The sequence below is a fragment of the Phycodurus eques genome, chromosome 7, assembly GCF_024500275.1.
Source record: "Phycodurus eques isolate BA_2022a chromosome 7, UOR_Pequ_1.1, whole genome shotgun sequence".
Taxonomy (NCBI): Eukaryota; Metazoa; Chordata; class Actinopteri; order Syngnathiformes; family Syngnathidae; genus Phycodurus; species Phycodurus eques.
The window spans coordinates 17,535,233-17,556,827 of record NC_084531.1 but is presented as its reverse complement, the minus strand read 5'-3'; the positions used below and the strand labels follow the sequence as shown (position 1 = coordinate 17,556,827).

Below are 21,595 nucleotides of genomic sequence, written 5' to 3'. Positions count from 1 at the left end.
CTGAGATGTCGATATCCCGACACCGTATTACAATGTCATTTCTTTGATTACATAATCGATACTTGTGATAACATGTCAACATTTAATTTCGGCTTTTAAATTTCATTCAAATGTATTTCTACTAAATTTGGACTCATGAATTTATTGCATTTTACTGGTAGTGTGGGGCTGATCATTACTACATTGTCAATATTCCGATACTGTACTGAAATGTCATGCTCAGATTTTATGAGAAATTATTAACATTGTATTTCTTTCCATATTGGATTATATTTGGTCACAGGAATGCATCGCACCTTGCTTTTAGTGTGTACTTGGATATCAATATCCTACCACCATACTGAAATTTCTATTGAATATATATATAGTCGATACCCTTGACAACATATACATATCTATTTCAATTTTTTAAATGTATTATTTTTTACTCAATTTAGTGAAAGGAATGTATCATACCTTGTTGGTAGCATGGAGCTGCTCGTTAATATGATGTCAATATCCTGAGTATATTGGTAGAAGGGTGATGAGTATGGAGCTGCCCGGCGAGAGAACGAGAGGAAGACCAAAGAGGTTGATCAATGTCGTGAGGGAAGACACGAGGGCAGTTGGTGTGAAAGAGGAGGATGCAGGAAATAAGCTTCCATGGAAAAGGATGGCAGCTCTGTGGTGACCCCGAACGGGAGGGGCAAGGCGAAAAGAAAAGAAGAACACTGAAATGTCAATACTGTTTCTGTAATCAATACCTTGACAACTCATAAATATTTAACCCTCGTCTTAATTTGTTCTTATTTATTTTGACAAAATTTGGACACAGGAATAGGCATTCACGCTTAATTCATTTTCATATACTTCTCATATGGGTCTGTTTTCAAATGGTATTGGTATCGGTATCGATAAGCCTGGCAGTATCGCACACCACTTGACTGCAAAACTGCGGCTGCGCGTCTCTTCGTTACTCACAACACTTCCGGTCACGTGCTGCTTCATAATAAAAGCGCTTCACACGAAATGCACGCCATGTACGGTATGTTTATATGATAGATTTAACAGAAAGACTTAATAACGTTATTTTCATATCATCTGCGTTGTGTTTTTGGTCACAAACACCCACAAAAATATACACAGTATACAATATATATTGTTTATTCTTCAACACTAATTGTACCGTAGCCAGACGATATAGTTCGCCATCTGGTGTTCACATTAGAAACTCACATATACGGTGTTTTATCTTTAAAAATGGATTAAAATATGTGAATGGTAATTTATTTAACCATCACTATATTAAAGTTTGTTACTTGCTTGATCGTTTCTTTAACTATTAAAATATACTTACAGTGTAAGCCCCAGTAAATAGTCTGTATTTGAAATGTAAAAAAATAAAAATAGCTCGTTCCACGGTCATTTATCCCCATCTGGTGTTCATAATAATAAATGATAAATACGTTGTACAGTTTTCACATTTTGTGTAATTTCGATGTGCTTTAAATTTATTTAATATGAATTAATATATTGTTCCTATACAATACATATTTTTAGTGCTTACACTGTTTTATATGTTATTAATTGTTCTATATTTTAGTATTTCATCACATTCAAATGCTACGATAATCTCAGGGAAAAATGTATTTAATGTCTGAAAGTGTGCTACTGTAGTTTACCTTTATATTATATATTATTTTTCTCAGAATTTTTCCAGTGCGTAAATACAAATTGATGTCCTTTGAAATCTTGTTTTTCATTCAAATAAAGTGACAAATAGGTGCAACAAGCATAACTTTATTGACTGTGACAACAAGACAAACACAGATGATTATAAAAAAAAAAAAAGCATGACGTCTTCACAAAGTCCTTGTATTTTGATATGAGATGGGCGTATAGTTCATTGAGTGTAATGAAGAAGCGCTTTATTGTGTTTGGTGATTTATTTTGAGTGTGGTTAAAGGCACATGTTATCTCTCTCAGTCTTCTGTGAACATCATCCTCACCAGATCCTCTTTGAAGCATTCCTCCTCCACCAGCTTTTGAGGCTGAAACATCACAAATACACAAGATGGGACTACAGTGTATATTCTTGTCGCGTGTGCCTGTGTGTGTTCTTACGGTGCCGTATCGCAGCAGGGTTGGCACACCAGTCAGCTTCAGAGTTGTCCTGAACTCGTTGCTTGCGTCCTTCCAACTGCATGGAAAACAAACAGCATCCCACACTACATGGATTATTTAAAAAAAACACCATCTAACCCTGGAGTAAAATCCCATACATGCTTCAAACGCTACTTTGAATCCCCACCCAGATTTTAAACCCTACTCTGATGCTTTACAACTTGAAGACCTACTTTCAAACCTTAAACCTGACTTGAAATATTTTCCATCCATCCATTTTCTGAGCCGCTTCTCCTCACTAGGGTCGCGGGCGTGCTGGAGCCAATCCCAGCTGTCATCGGGCAGGAGGCGGGGTACACCCTGAGCTGGTTGCCAGCCAATCGCAGGGCACACAGAAACAAACAACCATTTGCACTCACATTCACACCTACGGGCAATTTAGAGTCTCCAATTAATGCATGTTTTTGGGATGTGGGAGGAAACCGGAGTGCCCGGAGAAAACCCACGCAGGCACGGGGAGAACATGCAAACTCCACACAGGCGGGGCCGGGGATTGAACCCGGGTCCTCAGAACTGTGAGGCTGACGCTCTAACCAGTCGTCCACCGTGCCGCTTGAAATATTATTTGAAACCTAAATCATACCATTGTCAATAATACACGTTTGGAACCTTACTTTGAAACACCAAGGCTTGAAACCCTAATATGAAACCTTAACTGTGCTTTGAAACCCTAATTTGAAACTATAAACTGTTCTTAAAGCTATAATTTGAAACCCTATCTTTAAAACTGTAACCAAGGGTGGAAACTAACCATAACCCTGGCTTGAAGCCCTAATTGAAAAAACTAACCTGTCTTGAAAACCGACTTGGAAAATTTGAAACCTGAACCCTGGCTTGAAGGCTTAATTTGAAAACATAAGCTATTCTTGAAGCCCTGATGTAAAACACTAACCCCATGTTAAAAACATTTTAAATTGAAACCCTAACGGAGGTCCATCCACCCATTTTTCGTCCCGCTTATCCTCACTAGGGTTGCGGGTGTGCTTGAGCCTATCCCAGCTGACTCTGTGTGAGTGGCGGGCTACACCCGGAACTGGTCGCCAGTCAATCGCAGCCTAACAGAGGTTTGAAACCCAAATATGAAAACCTAGCTTTGACTTGAGAGTACACAATGAAACTCTAACCCTGTCTTAAAACCTTAATCCATCCATCCATCCATTTTCTTCCGCTTAAACGAGGTTGTGTCGCGGGGGCAGCAGCCTCAGCAGGGAAGCCCAGACTTCCCTCTCACCAGCCACTCCCTCTAGCTCTTCCAGGGGATCCCGCGGCGTTCCCAGGCAAGCCGAGAGACGTAGTCTCTCCAGCGTGTCCTGTGTCGTCCCCGGGGTCTCCTCCCGGTGGGACGTGCCTGGAACACCTCACCATGGAGGTGTCCAGGAGGCATCTTAAACAGATGCCCGAGCCACCTCATCTGGCTCTTCTCAATTTGGAGGAGCAGCTGCTCTACTCTGAGCCCCTCCCGGATGACCGAGCTTCTCACCCTATCTCTAAGGGAGAGCCCAGACACCCTGCGGAGGAAACCCATTTCGGCCGCTTGTATCCGGGATCTCGTTCTTTCGGTCACGACCCACAGCTCGTGACCATAAGTCAGGGTAGGAACGTAGCTCAACCGGTAAATTGAGAGCTCCGCTTTTCGGTTTAGCTCCTTCTTAACCACAACGGACCGATACAAAGTCCGCATCACTGCAGACGCTGCACCGATCCGCCTGTCGATCTCCTGTTCCATTCTTCCCTCACTCGTGAACAAGACCCCAAGATATTTGAAATCCTCCACTTGGGGCAGGATCTCATCCCCGACCCGGAGAGGGCACGCCACCCTTTTCCAACTGAGGACCATGGTCTCAGATTCGGAGGTGCTGATTCTCGTCCCAGCCGCTTCACACTCGACTGCGAACCGCTCCAGTGAGAGTTGGAGATCACAGGTTGATGAAGCCAACAGAACCACATAATCTGCAAAAAGCAGAGATGCAATTCTGTGGCCACCAAACTGGACCCCCTCTACGCCTCGGCTGCGCCTTGAAATTCTGTCCATAAAAGTTATGAACAGAATCGGTGACAAAGGGCAGCCTTGGCGGAGTCCAACCCTCACCGGAAACGAGTCCGACTTACTGCCGGCAATGCGGACCAAACTCTGACGCCGGTCGTACAGGGACCGAACAGCCCGTATCAGGGAGTTCGGTACTCCATACTCCCGAAGCACCCCCCCACAGGACTCCCCGAGAGACACGGTCGAACGCCTTCTCCAAATCCAGAAAACACATGTAGACTGGTTGGGCGAACTCCCAGGCACACTCGAGGACCCTGCCGAGGGTGTACAGCTGGTCCACTGTTCCACGGCCAGGGCGAAAACCCCACTGCTACTCCTGAATCTGAGATTCGACTTCCAGACGGACCTTCCTCTCCAGCACCCCTGAATAGACCTTACCAGGGAGGCTGAGGAGTGTGATCCCCCTGTAGTTGGAACATACCCTGCGGTGCCCCTTCTTAAAAAGGGGGACCACCACCCCAGTCTGCCAATTCAGAGGCACTGTCCCCGATGTCGACGCGATGTTGCAGAGGCGTGTCAACCAGGACAGCCCCACAACATCCAGAGCCTTTAGGAACTCTGGGGGAATCTCATCCACCCCTGCGGCCTTGCCACGAAGGAGCTTTTTAACCACTTCGTTGACTTCAACCCCAGAGATAGGTTAGCCCGCCTCAGAGAATCCAGACTCTGCTTCCTCATGGGAATGCGTGTCGGTGCAGTTGAGGAGGTCTTCGAAGTATTCTCCCCACCGACTCATAACGTCTCGAGTCGAGGTCAGCAGCGCCCCATCCCCACTATACACAGTGTTGATGGTGCACTGCTTTCCCCTCCTGAGACGCCGGATGGTGGGCCAGAATTTCCTTGAAGCCGTCCGGAAGTCTTTCTCCATAGCCTCACCAAGATCCTCCCATGCCTGAGTTTTTGCTTCAGCGACCACCAAAGCTGGATTTCGCTTGGCCAGCCGGTACCCATCAGCTGCCACAGGAGTCCCACAGGCCAAAAAGGCTTGATAGGACTCCTTCTTCAGCTTGACGGCATCCCTCATTGTTGGTGTCCACCAACGGGTTCGGGGATTGCCGCCACGACAGGCACCGACTACCTTACGGCCACAGCTCCGGTCGGCCGCCTCAACAATGGAGACGCGGAGCATGGTCCACTTGGACTTAATGTCCCCCGCCTCCACCGGGTGAAGTAAGTGAAGTTCTGCTGGAGGTGGGAGTTGAAACTCCTTCTGACAGGGGATTCTGCCAGACGTTCCCAGCAGACCCTCACAATACGTTTGGGCTTGCCACGTCGGACTGGCATCTTCCCCCACCATCGGAGCCAACTCACAACCAGTTGGTGATCAGTTGACAGCTCCGCCCCTCTCCTCACCCGAGTGTCCAAGACATGCGGCCGCAAGTCCGATGACACGACCACAAAGTCGATCATCGAACTGCAACCTAGGGTGTCCTGGTGTCAAGTGCACGTGTGAACAACCATATGCTTGAACATGGTGTTCGTTATGGACAATCCGTGATGAGCACAGAAGTCCAATAACAGAACACCGCTCGGGTTCTGATCGGGGGGGCGGTTCCTCTCAATCACGCCCTTCCAGGTCTCACTGTCATTGCCCACGTGAGCATTGAAGTCCCCCAGCAGAACGATGGAGTCCCCAGCGGGAGCATAAAACCTTGATGTGATACAAAAAGATATTCTTGAAGCCCTAATTTAAAACCCTAACCCTGTCTGAAAAGATTTACTTTTCAATTCAAATTTGAAACCTTAACGGAGAATTGAAACCCTACTTTGAAACAAACACAAACACAAGATGGTCACTAAATCACCTCATATAGTTATTATAATGTAGTAATTTAAAACAGTAAACTTTGTTTGAAGTCCTATGACCCTCGTTTGAAACTTGTATGCTACACTAACCTAGGCATGAAACCTAATTTGAAGCCCTAACACAGGTTTAAAGCCCAATTTGAAACCATAAAGTGGTCTTGAAGCCCCAATTTGAAACACTAATCCAAACATGAAACCCTAACGCGGACTTGAAACTATACTTTAAAACCCAGACCTAGACTTAAAACACTAACTACTTTGAAATTTTAAAGGTTTGACTCCTTAATTTTAAACTCCTAACCATTTCTCAAAGCCTTCTTTGAAGCCCTAACCCATACTTGAAACACGTGTCATATTTTTATTCCAGTCATTTAATAATTATTGGCTCCAACAAGATCTCATTGTGTTCTTTTTCTTTCTACTTGATCCAAACCATGTGTTTTTAAGGATTTCAAACCAAAACAAGATGACTTGCGAATATTTCATCAGCCCATCTGCACACAATCATGAAGTTCACAAATACAGACAAAATGTGAACATTCAGCGGCTAAAATAAGTCATAATTTTCTCACTAAATATACTTCCAAAGGTGCTACTGACATGAAAATTTCACCAGATGTTTGAACAACCCAAGTAATCCATACATACAAAGAAAGTAGAACAAATAAGATCAGAAGTTGTGTAATAATGTGAAATGACACAGGGAAAAAGTATTGAACACATGAAGAAAGGGAGGTGCAAAAAGGCATGGAAAGCAAAGACAACACTTAAAATGTATCCAAGTTGTGAGTCAAAACATACATGCATACACACAAACACACACACTTTTCAAAACATTTGAATATCATGGAAAAGTTTATTTCCATAATTCCATTCAAAATGTTAAACTTTCATGGATTATAGATTCAGGGCCCACAATTTACACCTTTTCAAGTATTTATTTGTTTATTTTTACATAATTTGTGTTTGCATCTTATAAAACCCACAAAATTAGGAATTCAAAAAATTAGAATAATGTCAAGAAATCAGCCCAAATTTTGCAGGCCATAAATGTTTTAAACGGAGTGTCACACACTAATCATCTACTAAACTCCATACACATGCTCATGTTTCCCCAGGTGTCATTAAATTGCTTCAGTTTGGTTCAATTGTCTCAGTTGGGTTCAATATGGGGAAGACTGCAGACTCATTGTACCCTCCCCATAGGATGGGTAAGCCACAAAAGTTTATAGTTAAGGAGAACTGGCTGTTCCCCTACTGCTGTGTCCAAGCATATCAATGGAAGGACAAAATGTGGCAGGAGGAGATGCACCAACAAAAGAGATGACCATGGGCTTCAGCGGATTATCAAACAGAGAACCTCGGGAATCAAGGTCCAAGGGTTTGGAGGAAGACGGTTGAAGAACAGAACCCAAGCTGCTTGAGGTCCAGTGTGAATTATCCACAGTCAGCCATGATTTGGGGTGCAATGTCCAGTGCAGGTGCTGTTAAACTCTGCTTTCTTCAATCCAAAGTCACCGCAACAGTCCACCGGAATGTTTTAGGACTTGATGATTCCTTCTGCTGAGGATCCGTATGGAGATGCAGATTTAATCTTCCAGCAGGACCCGGTCCCTGCCCATACCGCCAGAAGCACCAAAACCTGGTTTGATGCCCATGCCATCACAGCGCTTGACTGGCCAGTCAACTCGCTGGATATAAACCCCACTGAGAATCTATGGGGCATTATCAAGAGGAAAATGAGGGGTACCAGACCCAAAAACAAAGAACTGACAGCAAGTATCAAGGAAATCTAGGCTTCCATAACTCCCAGGCAATGCCACGGCGCATCGAGGCAGTGATTACAGCAAAGGGATTCCCAACCAAGTATTGAAGATTAACATATCGTTTTGAAAGTGACATATTTTGATTGATTTAATGTGACCTTAATTTCTCTTTTTTTTCTACAAAAACTGAGAAGTAAATGGTGATTTCTTCCCAGTATTATAATTTTTTCATTTCCTGATTTCGTGGGTTATATGAGCTGGAAGACCAAATTATTTAAAAATTAACAAATAGATACTTGAAATTGTTGAAAATGTGGGCCTTGAATCTCAGAAAGTTTCACTTTTTGAATGGAATTATGGAAATAAATAAACCTTTTCACGATAGTCTAATTTTTTTGGAAAGGGCCTGAACATATACTGTAATTTCTCGTGTATAATGCGAACCCATGTACAACCCCAATTCCAATGAAGTTGGGACGTTGTGTTAAACATAAGTAAAAACAGAATACAATGATTTGCAAATCATCTTCGACCTATATTTAATTGAATACTCTACAAAGACAAGATAATGTTCAAACTGCTAAACTTTATTGTTTTTATCAATTAATCATTAACATCAACACGTTCCCAAAAAGCTGGGACAGAGTCATGTTTACCACTGCTTTGTAGGTGGAATTCTTTCCCATTCTTGCTTGATGTACAGCTTCAGCTGTTCAACAGTCCAAGGTCTGCATTGTCGCATTTTACGCTTCATAATGCGCCAGACAGGTCTGGACTGCAGGCAGGCCACTCGAGTACCCGCACTCTTTTGATAAAATCCCTAAATTCCTTGCAATTTTACGTTGAGGAACATTGTCCTGAAACTGCGCGACTATTTTCTCACACTCTTGTTCACAAAGAGGTGAAGCTCGCCCCATCTTTGCTTGTGAATGACTGAGCAATTCAGGGAAGCTCCTTTTATACCCAATCATGGCACCCACCTGTTCCCAATTAGCCTGTTCACCTGTGGGATGTTCCAAACAGGTGTTTGATGAGCATTCCTCAACTTTCTTAGTCTTTTTTGCCACCTGTCCCAGCTTTTTTGGAACATGTTGCAGCTATAAAACTCTGAAGTTAATGATTATTTGCTAAAAACAATAAAGTTGATCAGTTTGAACATTAAATATCTTGTCTTTGTAGTGTATTCAATTAAATATAGGTTGAACGAGATTCCGTTTTTATTTATGTTCAACACAACGTCCCAACGTCATTGGAATTGGGGGTTGTACATCCATCCATCCATCCATTTTCTGAGCTGTTTATCCTCACGAGGGTTGCGGGAGTGCAGGAGCCTATCAGAGCTATCTTCGGGCAGGAGGCGGGGTACACCCTGAACTGGTTGCCAGCCAATCGCAGGGCACATATAAACAACCAACCATTCTCACTCACATTCACACCTATGGGCAATTTAGAGTCGTCAATTAACCGACCATGCATGTTTTGGGGATGTGGGAGGAAACTGGAGTGTCTGGAGAAAACTCACACAGGCACAAGGAGAACATCCAAACTCCACACAGGCGGGGCCGGAATTTGAACCCCGGTCCTCAGAATTGTGAGGCAGACACTCTAACCAGTCTCCCACCGTGCCGCCGTAGTTGAAACTTGGACAATACAAATATCTTGTGTTAAACCTTGGAGAATACCTAAACAGGCAAAAAAATCCTAAATTAAACAGGTTCAAATTAAACTAAACATTAGCCTTTTTAGTCGGCATGGTGACCAAATGTTGAGCACATCCACCGCACAGTTCTTAGGTCCTGGGTTCAGATCCAGGCTTCCTGTGTGGAGTTTGCATACTCTCCCTGTGCCTGTGTGGGTTTTCTCCGGGTTCTCCAGTTGAAGACAAAATTTTCCTTAGGTGTGAATGTGAGTGTGAATGGTAGTTTGTTTTTACTGTGTCTGCCCTACAATTGGCTATACACCAGCTCCTCTATGTATGTGTGTGTGTGTGTGTGTGTGTGTGTATATATATATATATATACACACACACACACACACACATACATAGAGGAGCTGGTGTATAGCCAATTGTAGGGCAGACACAGTAAAAACAAACTACCATTCACACCATTCATACCATGTGTGTGTGTGTGTGTGTGTATATATATATATATATATATATATATATATACACACACACACACACACATACACATACACACACGTGGGTTTTCTCCGGGCACTCCGGGTTTCTCCCACATCCCAAAAACATGCATTAATTGGAGACTCTAAATTGCCCGTAGGTGTGACTGTGAGTGCGAATGGTTGTTTGTTAATATGTGCCCTGCGATTGGCTGGCAACCAGTTCAGGGTGTACCCCGCCTCCTGCCAGCTGACAGCTGGATTAGGCTCCAGCACGCCCGCGACCCTTGTGAGGAGAAGCAGCTCAGAAAATGGATGGATGGATAAATAAATGGAGAATAAAAAAAAAAATACACCGACTAGTTCCTTTCACCAACTTGACAGTAGATGAAGACAGAGCCCAGGGGGAGGACGCCCATTGCTCCTTTTAATATTGGCTCAGCTGCAGGATAAAAAGGGAATCGTTATGAAGATGGAAAACAGTGCATTCAAAAAAGTGACTTTGCACCAACATAATCGTAAAATGTCCTTTTTCCAGGTAGCAAGGTAATCAAATTTCACCTTTGACACATTCTGGACACCAGCTCTTGCCCTGCTCATCTTTGTCGCCACAGAAGTACGCAAAAATGTCCTTGCCCGGCCTGTCTGCCACAGCCTTGCAGAATTCGCTGTAGCCGCGCACGTTCACTTGTTCGTACTGGGCCATGGTATGGTTCGGCAAAGGTGCAAGCGTGTCGATGAGTCACAAGACTGAAGAAGACGAATTGGCTTCACTGTTTGCGAAAAAGTAGAACAAGCAAGCTGGGAAAAACGTGACACGAGAACTTCCGGGGTGGAAGTCCAGTATGTACATTAAGATCGCTATTTTGCGAGGGGAAATGTCATTGTTGTTATCAAAACGCAAACTGCCGGTTTTACGTGTAAATACAAACGTAATGAATACGTTTAGCGGAGTCTTCAACGATATTACGTACAGTACTATAAAGGCGATTCTCGCAGTACTTAAGCTCTTTCACGTGTGTACTTTCTACTTCCAGGTGAAATAGCGTTTGCTGAAAGACGATTAACATGTAAATCACACTGCACTGGAGCTATTTATGGGGAAGAATAGATTGTTACTGTAATGTTTCGTAAAGGCGAACCTCTTCAAAAACATGAGCTTTTTCCATTTCCGCATTGAAATAACATTTGGCACAGTAAGAAACTGGAGAAAATATTTACGTGAGCAAATCCGGTGTAAAACACTGCCCTTAATCGCTATTTTGTAAATCTGTCATTTTTGACGTCATGGCCGTACTTTTGTACTATTTAACCCAAATACAAGTTATTTCATAATTATTGAGTGCTTGTAGTTAAGAAAAGGCAAATCTGGTAGCATTTGATCTCTTTCGCTTTCCGTACTGCATATTTCCTATCAGCGGGGATTTGTTGTCATGGCGGCGACAGTTTAAATTCACCGTTTAGTTCGGGTAACGTTAAATAATGATAGCATTTTAAATACTGTATATCGCTGCTATAATACGCAATTTATACATATTTGGATTTTGTAACATCAATTTGGTTTGGAGGTATTTGATGGACGTAAACCTGCATAGAAAGTCGATGTTAGCTAGTTTGACACAAATCGGAGACAACATGGTGTCCATTAGTTTTTAAACAATAAGCGGGGCCATGATTTCATTTGGACAACAAACAAGTGGTAAGGAATGGGTTGTTTTGGCTTCAAACAGAAACACCCACAACGGTGGCTATTTAACCACTGGGACTTCTCAAACCAAGGTAACTGGAGTTCATATTCCGTCCTGTTGTGTAGTTCAACTACACTTGTGTTTCTCCCCTGTATTTCGCCGAGGCATTTCAGCACATTAGAAAAATGTCACAAAAATAAATATACTGAAATAGTGATTATCTCCATTCAATTTATCCACAAATTTATTTTCTCGGTGTGTAAGTGCCATGAATAATTCTGCTTTATGAATGACAACAGGATTATACCCTGGTTAATAATGTATCTTAATTGTTCTACTTGTCACTGTAAGTTGCTGGCATAGATGATCAAATATAAATATAGTATTTGTCGAAAATCAATAATTTTCAGTGAAATTGTATAATTTCAATCAGCACACCTGAAGCTCTCCCGCAGAACACTGTGTTATGGCACAGTGGTTGGGAATTATTGGTCGAGTTCACTAGAATGACTAATTAAAGCTTGTTCTCACAATAATTATTTTATTTTACTAACTTTGTATGTGTGTTTTGATTGGATATTAGTGCTGCACACTTATGTAATTGTTCCCATCAGAAACTAGTACTTGCATGTTGTAGTCTCAAAAGGAGGATACAAGTCGATTTAATATACAGTGCATCTGGAAAGTATTCACAGCGTTTCACTTTTAGTTATGTTACAGCCTCTTTCCCAAAATGGAATAAATTAATTTATTTTCCTCAAAACTCTCAACACAACACCCCATATAGACAATGTGTAAAAAAAAAAAAAAAAACAAAGGTTTCCAATTAATTAAAAATAAAAAAACTAAGACATCACATGTACATACTTTATTTTCAGCCTTTGCTCAATACTTTGTTGATGCACCGTTGGCAGTAATTACAGCTACAAGTCTTTTTGAATAGGATGCCACAAGCTTGGCACACCTATCTTTGGGCATTTTCGCCTTTGCAGCACCTCAAGCTACATCAGGTTGGATGGGAAGAGTCGGTGCACAGCCATTTTCAGATCGCTCCAGAGATGTTCGATCGGATTCAAGTCTGGGCTCTGGCTGGGCCACTCAAGGACATTCACAGAGTTGCCCTGAAGCCACTCCTCCATTATTTTGGCTGTGTGCTTAGGGTCCTGTTGGAAGGTAATCCTTCGCCCCAGTCTTAGGTCTTGAGCACTCTCGAGCAGGTTTTCATCCAAGATGTCTCTGTACATTGCTGCATTCATCTTTCCCTCAATCCTGACTAGTCTCCCAATGTTTTTCTTCAAACATTGGCATTTATGCCAAATAGTTCAATCTTTGTCTCATCAGACCAGATATTTTTCTTTCTCATGGTCTGAGAGTCCTTCAGATGCCTTTTGGCAAACTCCAGGTGGGTTGCCATGTGCCTTTTACTAAGGAGTGGCTTCCGTTGGAAGGATAATGTCTCTCCCTATGGGTCGCTGGAATCCTAAAACTTTACAAATGACCTTTGTAACCCTTTCCAGACTGATAAATGTAAATCCATTTTCCGTACCGCTTATCCTCACTAGGGTCGCGAGCGTACTGGAGCCTATCCCAGCTATCTTCGGGCAAGAGGCGGGGTACACCCTGAACTGGTTGCCATCCAATCGCAGACTGATAAATGTAAATTACTTTATTTCTCGACTGTTATGGAATGTCTATGGATCGTGTCATTTTGTTGCAGCTTTTTTAGATCTTTTGTCCGACTTCATTTTGTCGGGACAGGTTCTGTTTAAGTAATTTCTTGATTGAACAGGTCAGGTCAGGCTTTGGTGTGATCAGTGAAAATTGACCAAAAATTGTGATTAGCCACAATTAATTAATGAATTAACAAACGGGGTAATTGCTTTTTCCACACAGGGCCCTTGAACTGAATTATTATTTTTCCTTAATAAATGAAATTACCATTTAAAAATAGCATTTTAAATTCACTTGGGTTATGTTTGTCAGATATTTACACGTTTAATGATCTTAAACACTCTTATGATCATCATGATCTTAAACAGGGAAACTATGCAAAAATATAAGAATTTGAGAATTGGGACAATACTTTTTCACAGCACTGTATATCGTACAGATGTCTTCTGTTAACTTCCCATTTAAGTTTACTTGAAACTATCTGGAAATTTTAAACAAAATTTCCACCCCTTTGCAGGCCCATGTCTCAAGAACATATCTTGGCCTTTTTTTGTCCAATACCCCCAATACCCCAAACATCAAGAATTATAGACATTTTTTTCTTGCTGTGGTGAAATTGGCTCGTTTTAGGGATGGGTCTGTCTCCCACAGTGTGCCAGCCCTCATCACATTTTCACAAATAGGCAGATAACTAAAGATTTACTTGGTTGTTTAATTTCAACCTTGATGGGTGGGAAGACGCATAACTATACAAACATTAAAATGTCAATTTTTCATGCTATGTCTCCTTTGTCGCAGCTGTTGTTCAACGAAGCTGTGCCCGCCAGCTTCAGGAATCGTGCCACGGCCGTCGGTCCTCCAGCCGCCATCGTCATAGAGAAGCTGCTTCCCCTGCCGCCCGGCGAGCGACAGAAGGATGCAGACGGCAGCGTGAAAAGCTCTGTAAGCTTCAGCAGTCTCTCTGAGGAGAAGCTGCAAGCTGCAGTAGACCTAGTCAAGAGGGATCTGAGGCGGAGCCGTTTCCAGGCCATGTGCAGGTCGTCTGCGGACCCCTCGGAAGACGCTTCCGTGTTGGACATTTGCAATATGATACTGCCTCAGGTAATCAATTTGGATAAACAGTGTACAGTCAACTCTACCCTACTCATGGTTCGCTATTCACTGATTCACCTATTTGCGGTTTTTCTGTGGAACCTGTCCTCTGTTATTTACGGAGCCCCAGACATGACATGTAAAAAAAAAAAATAATACTAGCTACTAGTTTGTGCGCACAAACTACTTCTTCGTGCGCACAAAATAGTTACAGCGTGCGCATGAAGTAATTGTTCGTGCGCGTGAAGTAGTTACTGCGTGCGCACGAAGAAGCCGTGGCTCCGTACTGGACTGGAGGGAAACCAAATCAAGCGCACTTTTACAGCCTTGTTACAAACGACGCAGCTGCAACTGCAAGACACGTGCGATGGCTTCAAGGTAAGTTTATTTTCTTATCATGTTCTAGTCAATATCTTATTATTCTACATTTAGGCAGTTATTTGATTGGGTCTATGTTTGCTACTTTGTTATAGCGAGTAGTAGACTACTCTGTGTGTTTGTCGGAACTGCAACTCTGCCTTGAGAGTGTGTGCTCGATTTGCTTACCCTCCTGTCCAGTATGGACTTCGTGCACACGTAACTATTTCGTGAGCAGAAACAACTACTTCGTACGTATAGAATAACTATTTCATGCACACAAAAAGTGGTAGTTCGTTCGCACAAAGTAGTACTTTGTGCGCACGAAATCGTTTATTATAGTAGTTTGTGCCCACAAAGTAGTTGTTCATGCGCACAATGTAGTAGTTCTTGCGCACAAAATAGTTTTTTTCCCCTCATGTCATGTCTGGGGCACCGTAGTTATTTGCTGAAAACCTACTTTTTTTTTTTTTTGTCACACCCTAATATGCCACAAGATGGTGCTAAAGCCCTTGCTAAATAGGGGAATAGTAATAGGTGTCGAACAAATTATGTTGAAAGATACAACTCAACTGAGAGACAAGGAGGGAAGGAGCAGTTTAGCCTGGATTGTTAGTAGAAGTTATGGAGAGTCTTCACCACATGTGAATGTGTGCGTACAATGCACACATTCAATAAACATAAAAAAAAAAAAGCACTTGGCGGTGCATTTTTTTCAAAATCAAATCCACCGTTTACTTTTAAGGGTAATGTTGCAAGATTAATTTAAAATGATAAACTGTTTTGGGATCATAGTTTGTGGTATATTTATATTTTAAACTAGTAATACAATGCTACCTCAACTTAGGCTAGCTCCAACTTATTGTTTTTTTGAGTCACAAGCTGTCAAGTGGTGGAATTACCATTATTATTTGCTTTGTGTTGTAAGCAAAAATATGAGTCACTTGTGAGCTTAGGATACACCAGTACTTGGGTGAAGTGTATAAAAAAAAAAAAAAAAAAGAAATTAAGGTACTGATATGCCCTCGCATGTGGGCGAGGGGCACTTTCGCCATTTTGTTGAATGGGAAAAACAGTCAAAGACTACAAAATGAGAACAATCATAAAGGAGGGCAGTAGGCTGCTGACTCATGACCAGAGATGCTCACACGCAGACTAGCCCGCCAACCCGACTCCAACTCCTGATGTCACTCACTTGGCCACACCTTGAAGACACACAGTACTTCTATTAAATGGATACTACATTATGTAAACTACACTATATGCAGTAAGTACCAAGCGCCACTTTACAAAATCAGTTTATTTCTTCACATTCTCTTTTATTAGGTTTTTATTAGGTATGTTTTTATACAATACAGTACAATTTTTCTTTTACAAACAACAAAAAAATGTGGGTTTATTGGGGGATTGGAATGTATTAATGGTATTTGGATACGTTTCAATGGGAAAAATTAGTTTGATTTATGAATAAATTGAGTTACGATCTTGGTCACGGAACAAATTAAATGATGTACCACTGTTCTGTAGATGCAATTATAATCATTTTGGGGGCGGACGGCTTCAATTGCTCACGTTTTTTGCTAGTTTTAGTCCCTAGAATAAGTTGACTGTAAATCATGTGACCTTGTCCAATCAGTGACTGAAATTTATTCTTCGTCATTGAAGATGACTGCCGAATTAAGCCTGAAGGAGAGACTGATGAGACCTGGATCCAAACACCCAGCTCCCAGGACCCGTCCCGTGGCTTCCAAGCAAATTGGCCGCCTGCCCACCTCATCAAGGGCCGGCTGCAAGTGTGGACCAGCAGCATCTCTTAAGGCGGGAGGTCTGCAAACGTCAGAATGAGCTGGAAAGTCTAAAAAAGGTAATTAGTAGCAGCATTTTATTTGGTTTATTATGCTTAAATCCAGTTCATCTGACTGTAGGTCCCATGTAACTTCTTTCTTTACAGGGCCTGAATCCAGAGGTAAATCAACTTGGAGCCAGACAACCACAGGACACGACCAAGAAGCCCCCCATAGCGTGCAGGTTGCACAATCTTCGACCCCCGTTGACGAGACATACAATCCACAAGACAACGGATAACCCAGATCAGCAGGGTCTCCTCAAACAGGAGATATTCAAGTTACAAAATGAGAGGCTAGAACACTCAGACAGCGCAATTGTACAGGTACTCGCTACACTTTTATTTTATTTAATCCATAGAGTTTTTAAAAAATCACAGGCACATTCTTGTGCAAAGTACGTCGTTGCTCCTCTCATCAATTATCAACGATAGGGATGCACCAGGTACCACTTTTTTTTATACCGAATAAGAGTACTTGCATTTGAGTACTTGCCGATGCCAAGTACCGATGCTACTTGATAATGCCATTGTCTTGCAATTATCAAATGTGTGTTATTTTAATCAAATATTGTTCAAAAACACAAAACAAGCTTTTCTTGAACATACGAGTATGTTTCATTCCAACATAACACTTCTTAGTGTCAAACTTGTCTTTACTGACATTTTAACATCCAAAATAGCCTGTAACACAAGGCATCTTAGTTATGTGGTGTCTCAGTCTGATCACTTGGGGGCACTATGTAAAAGGAGTTAACTGTGTTCCTCGCAGCTCTGCCTGGCAACAGTAAAAGCCTTTTCACATTGCACTTAGCAAGGCGTCTGACGCCCTCGACTTTCCCATTCATTGTGTATGTGCTGAGGGGACAGCAGCTCGTTTTGAAGCATCTCGCTGCATCTGATGGTGAGCGTCACGTTCTCGGAAAGAAAAATGTTCTATTCTGTAGTGCCGAGATGGTGACGTCAGAAAACTCCTCCAATGGGAGAGGGGCTGGCGGAGTGATTTCTTAGTGCTACTTTGACGAACTTGGACTGTAAATGGCAAGGGGGAAATTGAGGAAGGCATAATAATTGCGCCGTCCACTATCCCAAACTTTGGGCCAATAGAAAAATACTATACCGAGACGTCTCTGCGGGAGGCTTTCAAACTCCCTGCTCAGCCTGAAACATGCGTCGAAGCGCTCTTTGTGGAACTCGAAAGCTCACGAACGAGTTAAGACTCCCGAGATGCTGCCGTGAAATTAGAATGGGATATTCCCATTCCGGCGGCACGGTGGATTACTGGTTAGCACATCTGCATGACTGGTTCTGCCTCACAGTTCTGAGGACCCGGCCGGGTTCAAATCAGGCCTTGCCTGTGGGGAGTTTGTTTGTTGTATGTTCTCCCCGTGCCCGCGTGGGTTTTCTCTGGGAACTCCGGTTTTCTCCCACATCCCCAAAACATGCATGGTAGGTTAATTGAAGATTCTACATTGTCCGTAGTTGTGAATGTGAGTGGTGAATGGTTGTTTGTTTATATGTGCGACCAGTTCAGGGTGTACTCCGCCTCTTGTCCAGAGTCAGCTGGGATACGCTCTAGCATGCCCGCGACCCTGGTGAGGATAAGTGGTTTGGAAGATGAATGAATGAATATTCGTTCTTTTTTTTTTTTTTTTTTTTTTTTTTTTCCCCCCAAAGTTGGGGCTTTCTTTTCCAACAGTGACAAATACATATTGCCGAGTTGCGGTCCACTCAGCGGGGAAAGCCTCCACTTGGAAGTCACCACTTCCAAATATGGGATAGTCGCACCCCCGCTCCCATCGTCGTTGCGCTTTGACATGGGGGGCCTTTCACAGTGAGCAAGTGCACTGTGAAAAGGCCTTAACAGAATACATCTCATAAACAAAACAAAATGAACCATTGCAACTGTATGATAGTATGTTAACTAAAGAATTTAAGTACATATGTTAATCCCCTCAGTAATCTGTTTTATAATACTGTACATGAGAATTCAAGGCACGAATTAATTGGTCTCGCTATTTGCAAGTCAAAATTCATATCATATATCATATCACAGATTGTTCGCTGTGCTTGACAGACGCACTGACGTGACAACGTGTTACGCCGTCACCGAAAAGGCGGAAGTGAAGCGAAGCTTGTTTGCTGGCGTGGGAAGGGCAAACCTGAATTAAAAAGAAAAATGCAAGAGCAAAAGAATTTCGTAATGAAATTCAAAGCGAGCACCTGTGACGTGTAAGGCTGTAATACGGACCCTTCTCTCCACTGAAGACGCCGCGTATAATGACTGAACACACTATATACTATATGAGCCCTTCATATGTCTGAGGATGCTGGGGGTCATTCTCGGCGTCTTCGTTTATCATAAACACAGTATTTGGCAACCGATTCATTGCGGCCGCTGCCGCCGTTCATGTTTACATAGCAGCTGGTGGGTTTGCGAGGTGCATTCAGGGACTCAGCTTAAAGGAATGTGTTATTTTCTAATACATTACATTATTGTAAAAATGGATTACCAGGAAAATTACTGTATTTGTATCAGAATGCTTTAGTTAAAACACTGTACGATCACAAAATAAAATTCCATTTTATGACAGCGTGATGACACTGTCATGAAATGGAATTTTTTATTTAACACTAGATAGGATAAAATATTTTGTTAATATAGTCTAGGAACGCAATGTTATCAATGTCCTTTCACCATTGTTCCTGTTATACTGTGTTACGTGTTTTTGTTTGCACATTGATGACAAAAGTCCCATTTTTGTTTTAATTCCTCATTAAAAAAAAAAAAAAAAAAGACCAAGCAACAAGTTTTACTCATGTTTTTGAGATTGTAGGGTGAAAGCTGCAGCTACTAGTGTGGACTGCATGGGTGGCAACATGGGGGAAATGGAATGCCAGTATTTTGAGGGTACTAACCTGTCAGCAACATATTGAGAGAGAAAAAAAACCCAACTATGAACTAGTTAATTTTTGGAACGGTGAACTGAACCTTTTGAAGTAGTTTGCGTAGAAAATGAACTTTGCCAACACTGACGTTACTTACATACAGGGTGCTTAAAAGTTTTGCTCAGTGTATTCATTGTGTGACATATGGCCGATATACTACCATCTGATTTGTAAGTGGCTACAGTTTGAGTCAGGTAGGTGAAAAACGTGGCAAACATGGTCAGAGAGGAATAACGGGTGAAATGGGTTATGTACCCAAACAGAAGAGGGTTTTAGAGGATACTTGAGTAATAAAATATTCGTTAACTGCAGCCCGACATGCAGCTCCTATTATATTGTCATATTTTTATTGTTTAATAAAAATCCTGCTTGGGGTCTCTGTGCGATAAACCTGCAAAAAATTGCAGATTGGTCCTCAAATGAAAAAATGATAAGCAAAACTGCTCCTCAAAGAATTTTTTTTTTTCGAGCCTCAGAGTTAAACACATTCACTTGTATTTACTAGATGTCACTGAATGCAGCTCACTCACAAAGCCGTTACGTGACTGCCAAAATAAACATGAATGGTGGCTGCACTGAACTACAAACCATCAATAATTACCCCAGTGTTTCACAGCCTTTATTTAGCCAACGCCCCCATTTTATGTAAGAACAATATCACAGCACACCACTAAACAAAAAAGTCAGTTGGATAATTTCCTGCGCTACATGTCATGATCACCCTGGTTGTAAATCACTGAATTACAACCCAACTGGTAAAAAAAAGAAACAAAATATAACAAAAAAAGACAGAGGTACATAGTGTTCTCTGGAACACAGTTTCATCTGCACAACACACGAACAACTGCAAATTAGTTAAACGTGGCAAAAAAAAATTCTGTGTGGAAAATGCCATAAGAATTTAATGAAGCTTTTAGAGCACATTACTTGGTAAATTACAAAACACGAACAAAATATGACCATGTAATTGTTAACTATTCTAGACCATAAAGACACTCGACTCACCACTGCGCTTGCAGAGCAGAGCTGGCGGTTGGGTTCGCAAAACTCTGTGTTTGCTGCTCCAGAAGTTCATCATTCATTTTGCAAAGCATAATTTGCAGTCGTTTAAAAGTGTTGTTCATCCGTGTCCTTAAAGTACCACACGCAGACAGCTGACATGGCTCCAACCGTGAAAGTATATATCAGGCTAGTGATGTGTGGTATTGGTTTGTACAGTATCGGATAATTTTTACAAGTACCTGTATCCACACCCGATACTGGTATAAGTATGGGTGCATCCCTACCATAATGTAATTGATCTTTGTCAATTAGTTATCTTATCTACCACCTTTCTCAATTGAAATAAACTAAATGACAATGAAAATATTAGTCAAAAGTGACCAAGTCCAGCACATTTCAAGTAGTGTCGGTCCTTTGTGTTTTACTGTCTCATTACAAATGACTGAGTCAAATCAATGACTAAGTGATTTCTTTGTTCACAGGGCAGAACATCCAATTCAAGTGAGGCCTCAGCTGCCAAGAAAAGCGCAGATAACGTTTCCAAAAAGCCTCCCATTGGTTCCAAGTTGTCGTGGACAAAAGATCCTATCCCGAAGCTACAGGGGACCGTGGCCCAGCGGAATCTCTTAGGCCAGGAAATGTACAAGCTTGACGCCGAGCTGGAAAGCTACCTCCGGCAAGTGGAAAAACTGTCTGACAGAGTCACCTCGTGTGTTAATAATGAGCACAATGAAGACGACCAGCTCGAACCTGGCGAGCGGAAGAAGTTGGATGTGCGCTGGCAGAAGCAGTCTGAGCGCTCGGCGCGGAGCATCTACTGTCTCCAACAGCAAGTACTTCAGTTTGGCCATTCATGAAGTCCAAAAGCAAATTTACGGCCCCTAGAATAACATTTATTTTTCTTTTTTTCTTTAGGTTAAAGAAATACAACAGTATATAGAGAAGCTGCACAACCAAGACATGTGGGATGATAAAAAGGTATGTTTTAAGAGGAATCTAAACAGAACTATTAGCATCTGCCATGAAAATAGTCAACATCGTTTACTGTTCATACTTTTGAATTTCTCAATTTCAACTGTAATTATTACAG

The 21,595-nt window shown here is 42.0% G+C and overlaps 2 protein-coding genes across 2 annotated transcripts in view; one reads left to right on the top strand and one right to left on the bottom strand.

Moving 5' to 3' along the window:
* Positions 1-1,763: 1,763 nt before the first annotated feature.
* Positions 1,764-10,983, bottom strand: txndc17 (thioredoxin domain containing 17). The gene is made up of 4 exons (XM_061681713.1): positions 10,465-10,983; positions 10,264-10,345; positions 2,104-2,179; positions 1,764-2,030 (listed from the first exon to the last, which is right to left on the bottom strand). Exons 1-4 carry the CDS (start codon positions 10,607-10,609, stop codon positions 1,962-1,964), a joined length of 372 nt encoding a protein of 123 aa, XP_061537697.1. The 5' UTR covers positions 10,610-10,983; the 3' UTR covers positions 1,764-1,961.
* A 349-nt stretch (positions 10,984-11,332) lies between these two features.
* kiaa0753 (KIAA0753 ortholog) overlaps positions 11,333-21,595 on the top strand; it is a 28,581-nt gene continuing 18,318 nt past the window's right edge. Inside the window, 7 exon segments of the mRNA XM_061682611.1 lie at positions 11,333-11,682; positions 14,061-14,363; positions 16,377-16,493; positions 16,495-16,575; positions 16,663-16,881; positions 20,988-21,338; positions 21,421-21,483. Of these exon segments, the coding sequence (XP_061538595.1) occupies positions 11,575-11,682; positions 14,061-14,363; positions 16,377-16,493; positions 16,495-16,575; positions 16,663-16,881; positions 20,988-21,338; positions 21,421-21,483 (1,242 nt within the window). The 5' untranslated portion in view covers positions 11,333-11,574.